This window comes from Henckelia pumila, chromosome 4 (assembly GCF_033568475.1).
Source record: "Henckelia pumila isolate YLH828 chromosome 4, ASM3356847v2, whole genome shotgun sequence".
NCBI classification, from domain to species: Eukaryota; Viridiplantae; Streptophyta; class Magnoliopsida; order Lamiales; family Gesneriaceae; genus Henckelia; species Henckelia pumila.
The window spans coordinates 74799473-74807519 of NC_133123.1; the positions used below are offsets into that span (position 1 = coordinate 74799473).

The 8047-nt window shown below is 40.8% G+C and overlaps 1 protein-coding gene and 1 pseudogene across 1 annotated transcript; both read left to right on the forward strand.

Annotated features, from left to right (window-relative positions):
• Window positions 1-2007: 2007 nt before the first annotated feature.
• Window positions 2008-5989, forward strand: LOC140864527 (uncharacterized; annotated as a pseudogene).
• A 304-nt stretch (window positions 5990-6293) lies between these two features.
• LOC140866129 (15-cis-phytoene desaturase, chloroplastic/chromoplastic-like) lies at window positions 6294-8047 on the forward strand. The gene has a single exon (XM_073271030.1). The coding sequence runs from the start codon at window positions 6392-6394 to the stop codon at window positions 7841-7843; it is 1452 nt and encodes a 483-aa protein (XP_073127131.1). The 5' UTR covers window positions 6294-6391; the 3' UTR covers window positions 7844-8047.

An 8047-nucleotide genomic window follows, 5' to 3' on the forward strand; every position in this document is an offset into this window, starting at 1 on the left:
TCATTTTAATGACTTTTATTAAGTTTTAAAAATCACCTATTTTATTATTTCGGGATTTTTAAGTTTTTAGCAAATTATCATGTATTTTTTTAGTTTAAATTTTAGTAATTATCTACCCAAAGTATTTATTTAAATATTTAACCTAGACTACCCAAATATTATCCTAAGATTTTCTACCCTATCTCACGCCTCAACTCCCTAGCCGCCTCCCTCAACCTTTCTCCATCATCTTCATCGTTCCAGCAAGATTTTCACAGCCCCGTAGCCGAGCTTTTAAGATTTTATATTGGTTGGAGATCTGTTCGTCCCGGAGAGCCGTACGACGCGACATAAACGTTATTTCTTGCAAATATTCATCAAGGCACGTTTGAATCCCTTCTTGAACACCATTTAAGTCATATTATTCTGATTTTAGCATGAAAATTATGATGTTGCATGATATATGTGGTTTTAATAAAGAACATTCATGAACATGCATAGAACCTACGTTTTTAAAGCTTATGAATCAATTTTATCACGTTTTTCTGTCATGGATTGTTCTAGCTTGCTGACCAACGGGTTGAGGGTTGATATAGGGTCCCTAGGGTCGTGTTTGGATGACGGTTCAGTGGCTTTAGTCGTTGGTTTATAGATTGATCAATCGCTCAGTATGATGCCACCGACATGGATACGACCTGTTGAGAACTAAGAAATTATGATAAGACATTTTATGAGATTTATTAAATATGATGTTTATGTTTAGCATGATGATGAAGCATTATAATTATTTATTCATGTTTATATGCATAATATTTTAAGAGCATGCACGTATAATTATTATTCACGTATTTTATATGATGTGTGCTTGTGTGTGGTTTCATTTTGTTATATAAGGATAGAACGTGCTGAGCCTCTAGGCTCACTAGATTTAAATGGTGCAGGTGAGCAGAATGTTAATGAAGTTAATGTGTTCCCGACTGGTGGCGAGGGCATATGAGTATCCAGGCGGCTAGAACCCGTGACCATTGCTCTAAGATGATTTTTATGTTGAGACTAGAACATATATTTCCGCATATGTATTATTATTATAGATTTTTAGTATATGCATGGATTTTACATTTAAGTAATTATTTTCTAAGTTTTCATGAATTTTTGTGAAAGAAATATTATTTAGGAATTTTATTATGACATTCTTATAAATTATTATTTAGTAATTATTTTTAAGTATTTAATTGAATGCGTGTACCTTTATTGTATTTTTTGTGTATTTTTATTTTAAATTAAGTAAAGTTATTTTTAAGTACGATATATATATGTATGGGCATATATATATTTATATTCATTATTTTATAATAAGAGATTTAAAAAAAAATTCAGTAGTAGTTTTAGGATGTTTCAAATGATGCTATGCAATTCAGTTCGAACGGTTACGCATGTTAATAAAAAATTTAATCACCTCTAATATTGGTCATGATTAACTAAATTCCACTTTTCTGGAAATAAAATAAGAATGTTTCCGTGAATTCTTTGGTCACTAACTCACTATAGGACAAATAATTTTTAGTTACATACTAAATTTCAAAATGTAATCAGAAAAGCAATTTGGTGAATAAAACCGAGCTGAGAGATGAGCCGAATCGAGTCGAATCGAGCCGAGCCGAGCCGAACCGAGCCGAGCCGAGCCAGGTAAGCTACATGCCAAACCAGATTTATTGCTATCGGCGACAACTCCATCACCACCACTAATTTCCCCAAATCCAGACAACAAACATTGATTAAACCAGCTGCCGAAAAGTCCTTTCTACCCTCCCTCTCACTCCATTGTGGTGCTCACAGATCCGGGGGCATATTCGTCACACAAATTGCCTTTCACTTTCCCCAAAAAGTACGTATTCTCCAAATTAGCAACCTAAAACCTCCAAATAAAACAGGGTTGTTTTGCTGATGTCATTAAAATAAATTAAATAAATTGGATTTATTTGATTGGCTGGCGATATTTAAGACTTGACGGGGCTTAACCAGCTTCTCTCTCTTTTCTCAACGCAGTGCTTTAGAATCCACTCGCTGTTTGTATTCTCTCTCAATCTTTGTTCTTTCCATTTTACCATTCATTTTTCCGATTAAAAGTACTGGGTTCTGCCATGGATTGAGAAATTTCCCATCTTTTGCTGAAAGGGTAATTTTCTTTTCCTTTCTTGCTTGCTGAATTTTCTGTTTTGAAGGGCTGGAAATTCGTTTATTTGAGCAGAAACTGAGTTGTATGTGTATGTGGGTCTAATTAGGGGATGATTTACGATAACTAGTTGATGTATTTTTATGGTGTTCTTGTTTTCTGCATTTGGTTCACGGGAAGCTCGTTCTGTATTCTTTTGGCTGTTGCTGATTTAGGAATTGGAAAAGAGCCGACACAAGTTCTTGGACTGCTGTAGTGTCTAATTGGTCAATTGTCTTGATCGTATTTTATTTTCTCTGTTCTCGAAACAGCGAAAAACACAGATTTATGTGTTTGTGCAGTTGTGCTTTGGCTTTTTTTCAGAAGCAGTGGTCTCTAATTATGTAGTATAGTTGTCTTAAGGTTTAATATCTTTTTTTTTTTCCCCCTTTTTCATTTCATTTTGTTATGTTTGGTATGGTACATCTTCAGATCTCAGATTTAATGCTGTGATAGCAAAATTCTCGAACTGGTCATCTTGGTTTGATTTAAGTCAACTTGTGGTTTTTGCTTGATTATCTTATTGCCACGTAATTTTACTGGTTTGGTAGGCGAAGGTGTTGATAGAAACATGGGAAACCGACGATTAAACTTAGCTTGTAGCTTGTAGCTTGTAACTTGTCTCATGTCAGCGGAATTAGAATGGACGGTGAATAGGCAGGTTTTCGATCCCATCTACTGCACTTGACTTTGGGCAAGCTGCAAGGCAATTTATTCAACTGCTTTTTTCTTGTGTCCAGCTCAGAATCACAAACCTCAGTTTTTTCTTGTAAACACTTTCCATTTTTTCTCCATTAGGAAGTGTGATAGTATGTATTAAACCTTTTTTTTGTTGTAAAATTAACTTTAGAAACTATGTTGGGATGGAGGAGTAGGAATTCATGCCACCCTTTTTTTTCTCTTCTTTTTTTTTAAGATTTGAGCTATAGGAATTCTTGAAGTGGTTTTTCATGTTAGAATTGACCTGAAAATTGTTAGAACTCTTCCAATTTTGATTGGCCAGTCATGCAAATCTGTGGCATGAATTCATATATGGTGATATTTTTTTTTGCCATTTCGGGGAGTTTCTCGGTGTCGTGCAGGATTAAAATATTAAAATTACTTTTGCTTGTCAACTGACCTGTCCACTGCTTCGGCATCTATATATTTTTTGACTAAATGCTATACAAGGCAAAGACTAAAGATCCAATACTCCGTAGTCACTGGCTACTCATTTTTGTCTAGAAAATAAATAATCTGTTTTGACATGGACTACATATAGTTATGTGCATGTGTGTTAGTATTCCTATAAAGCTGAAGCTGTTCTTAATATTTACCCTTGTAATTTTGCATAACTTCATGGCAACTGTCTGTTGTACTTTAAACCATGCAATTCATTTATTCATAATTATAGGTTCATGAAGTAAACCTCTTCGTCTTTTTATAACAGGTGATTGAATCTTAAGGACTCTGTACTTGCTGGCACGAATTGGAATGCCTGCTTGGGTTGAAGTTGCACTACTTTTTTATTTAAGAACCGTTATCCAGTTCTCTTAATAAGTGCTGTGCTTCTCGGAAGAAATTAATTGAATGGATAGGTCGGATACATCTGGTTTTGTGAGCGGTGGAGATAGTTTGTTTCAATTCATTTCTCTTGTTTTTTTTCATTTTAATTTATGGATTTTCCTGTTAGAATCTAGTGACATTCATCCAACCGGCTGGCCCTTCATTCCTTCACATATAGTATAGGGATAAGTAAACCTTAAAATGAACATGTATTCTGCTTTTTGTGGCGATTTTGCTAAGAATGGTAAGGTCGGAGATACCACTCTACGATTGGATGGCTTTGGCTACAGTGTTCGTGAAACTGCCACATTTGGTGGCATTCAAAGTAATAGTGGTGATCGAGGAAATCGCACAAATGCTCCAGATGATGGGTGCAAATTAGTCCTTGGACTAGGACCGACCCCGAGTGCATATTCGAACGAGTATTCACCTTCGGTGCATAATAAAGCCAAAGAAATTGCAAATATGTACAATCAAGAACTATCATCTCAACGTGACTCGATTCTGAAGTTAGGGCTGTCTGGTGGCACTGATGTGGTTTCCAATGTACTCGAGTTTTCAGCTTCCACTCAAAGTCCTTTTGATGCAACTCATCTTCCAGATCAAATTTCTACAGATGGTTGTAGATTTGCTGCCCCTGTAGATGATGAGGGTTCTACATCAGCTAAGAAATCGGGTGGATACATGAGGAGACTTATTTTGGCACCGAGGATGGAAGCCTCCAAGATTTTGATGACCCCAAATAAGTTTCTTGAAATCAGTGTGAAATCCAATATACAACTTTCGCAGCCGAGTTCCGAACAGTCAGCTATCTCAAATTACACCATGAGTGCAGTTTCTGAGCCTGGAAGTGCTACAATGTCTTCAGATCGCAGAGGGAGCAACACAAAACGATGCCTGTTTTCTGGATGTATGAAAGGATCACGAGGAGCAACGGGTCTGTGTATTGGTCATGGAGGCGGCCAGAGATGCCAGAAGCCCGGATGCAATAAAGGTGCTGAGAGTCGTACCGCTTACTGCAAAGCCCATGGAGGAGGGAATCGGTGCCAGCATCTAGGATGCACTAAAAGTGCCGAGGGAAAGACGGATCACTGCATAGCACATGGTGGGGGAAGACGTTGCGGTTTTACAGAAGGTTGTACCAAAGCAGCACGTGGCAGGTCCGGTCTCTGCATCAAACATGGTGGTGGAAAGAGGTGTAAGGTTGAAGAGTGCCCCCGTAGCGCTGAGGGGCAGATTGGCCTGTGCATCTCTCACGGCGGGGGACGTCGGTGCCAGTTTCTCAGCTGTGCTAAGGGCGCTCAGGGAAGCACCATGTTCTGTAAAGCACACGGTGGAGGGAAACGATGCATATTTGCCGGATGCAACAAAGGTGCGGAAGGGAGCACTCCTCTCTGCAAAGGGCACGGTGGGGGGAAGCGTTGCCTATTTGATGGTGGAGGGATATGCCCGAAAAGTGTTCATGGTGGCACAAATTTCTGTGTTGCTCATGGCGGGGGAAAGAGGTGTGCTGTAGCAGGATGTACTAAAAGCGCTCGTGGGAAAACAGATAGTTGTGTCAAACATGGAGGTGGGAAGCGATGCAAATTTGAAAACTGTGACAAGAGTGCTCAAGGAAGCACAGATTTTTGCAAGGCACACGTGGTGGAAAGAGGTGCAACTGGGGCGAGGGAAAGTGCGAGAAGTTTGCTAGGGGGAAGAGTGGGCTATGTGCAGCACATAGTAGTTTGGTTCTCGGTCGAGAGAACAAGCAAAGGAGGAATGATCGGACCGGGTCTCTTCCATGGTTTAGTACCCGCTTCTTCTACTGCTAGGAGCAGCTTCGAAAACACATGTTCTTCATCGGGTGTGAGCATGATATCTGATTCTATCGACTCCTCGGAGAGGCCAAGAAAACAGCAGGAGCTGATCCCACCTCAGGTTTTGGTTCCTTTGTCGATGAAGACCATGTCATGTTACTCAGGACCATCGGGTTCGGAGAAGCGAGTGGGCGAGGATGCACGAAAGAGCTTGGATTTTGCGGTCCCTGAGGGTAGAGTTCATGGTGGTGGACTCTTGTCCTTGCTAGGGGGAAATCTTAACAACGCGGTTGATGGGATTTGAATTGGCTCCACTATTTATTGCATTCAATTGTGATCTTTGTATAATGTGTAAATTATGAAGTTCTTGAGGTGGAACTTTTCTAAACACTTCCGATATTGTATTGTTATGTCCAATTGAATATCGAAATAAAAGCTGTTACTATTGTTTTTATTTCCCTACACTTTATTACATTTCAATGTTATTTGACTAGTTTCTTCAACTTGGATTAAAGATCTCAAATTTTGTTACGTCCAAACATTTATACACCACTTTAACAAAAATTATAGTTTAATTCACATCATCCTTTATATTTATTTATCGTATTTAACACTTGTATCTCTCCTCAATTACAAGTATTAAAAAACCCTATAAATAATTAATACGATTGTTAAAATATATCAAATTAATTAATTTGTGTTTAGAAAAATAAATAAACAATACTAGCCAACAAGTAACTTGAGTTGCCAGCTGAGGGGATAATGAAATTCAGTTCAGATAAACAAAGCCATGCCAACCGCACATAAAGCGGCGCAGTCGTAAAGTTCCCGCCACCGCCGCCGCAGACGCAGCCCGATGATAGTTGCTCCGGTCTCCTTCCCGATCTCTTTCCCTTCCCACTCGCATTCCCTTAACTCGAGAAAATTGATTTCAGTGAAACCACTCAATGCAACGCCCCAGCAAATCTCCCTCGACTTCTCCCCACCCACTGACAATCCTCCACAGCCCAACAAAAAAACCGCCGTGGTGGTCATCGGCGCCGGTCTAGCCGGCTTAGCTGCCGCCACTCGCCTCCAAGCCGAGGGAGTCCCTTTCGTCCTCCTCGAGGCCTCCGACGCCGTGGGCGGACGTGTTCGTACAGACTTTATCGACGGATTCACCCTCGACCGAGGCTTCCAGATTTTCATCACAGCTTATCCTGAAGCACAGAAGCTACTCGATTACGATGCCCTTGATCTCCAAAGGTTTTACTCCGGCGCGCGCGTTTACTACGACGGAAGCTTCTTCACGGTGGCGGACCCGTTGCGGCATTTCGCCGACGCCTTGCAGTCTCTGACGAATCCCATCGGTACGTTTCTTGATAAGATATTGATTGCACTGACTCGAATTGGGGTTCTGATTCAATCTGATCATGACATTTTGACTGCGGATGAAATCAAGACTATTGCCTTGTTGAGGAAAATTGGGTTCTCGGATTCGATGGTGGACAGATTCTTTCGGCCATTTTTCGGAGGGATTTTCTTCGACAGAGAGCTCGAAACCACATCCCGTCTGTTCAATTTCGTGTTCAAATGTCTCGCACTCGGGGACAACACCCTCCCCAAGAATGGCATCTCTGCAATTCCCCAACAATTGGCGGGAAAATTGAATCCAGGCTCGATCAAATTGAATTCAAGGGTTGTTTCATTGGATCAGGAATCAGAGGAGGGCGTGATCGTCAAGTTAGAAAATGGGGAAGTTTTACAAAGTGATCTTGGAGTCATAGTAGCCATTGAAGAGTTTGAAGCTGTGAATCTTCTGGCAGGGAAAATGGATCCGAATCGGGTCAAGAAACCAGCTCGGAGCACAGTTTGTTTGTATTTCTCAGTAGACAGCGAAAAGGTCCCGGTTAAAGATCCGATACTGTTTCTAAACGGGTCGGGTCGAGGGATAGTTAACAACATGTTCTTCGCAACAAATGTGGCTCCTTCTTATGCCCCGCCCGGAAAGGCTTTGGTGTCTGTGTCTCTTATTGGGCTATACGACACCGTTCCGGATCAAGAATTGGCGGAACGGGTGGTGAAGGAGTTGTCGGGTTGGTTAGGCGAGGCTTCGGTTGGGTCGTGGCGGTACTTGCGAATGTACCGGATTGGATTCGCCCAGCCGAACCAATGCCCGCCAACTGATTTGGTAGAGGATCCGAGGCTGAATCCGGGGTTGTACGTATGCGGGGATTACGTGACGAGCGCGACGTTTGATGGAGCTTTGGCCTCCGGGAGGAGGGCTGCCGAAGCTTTGTTGAAAGATAGGGCGACTGTCAAAGTGTGACGCACAAGAAGTCTTGATCGTGAGATGTTAATGTTCAAGAATGAGAACAAGTTTTTTTTTGGTTGTATGTATGTATTGTTTTGATTTCATAGTGTGATTCGTTATTTGTTTGTGATTCCGGAAAGGTGACCAATCCACTATACTTGTAGAAAAGTCCGTGTGACTGACTTTGGTTACGATTAAGTTATGTTAAAAAAGTTTCAG

Excerpts from the sequence above, each read along its gene's own strand:
- LOC140866129 (XM_073271030.1), top strand. The coding sequence starts at position 6,392 with ATGATAGTTGCTCCGGTCTCCTTCCCGATCTCTTTCCCTTCCCACTCG.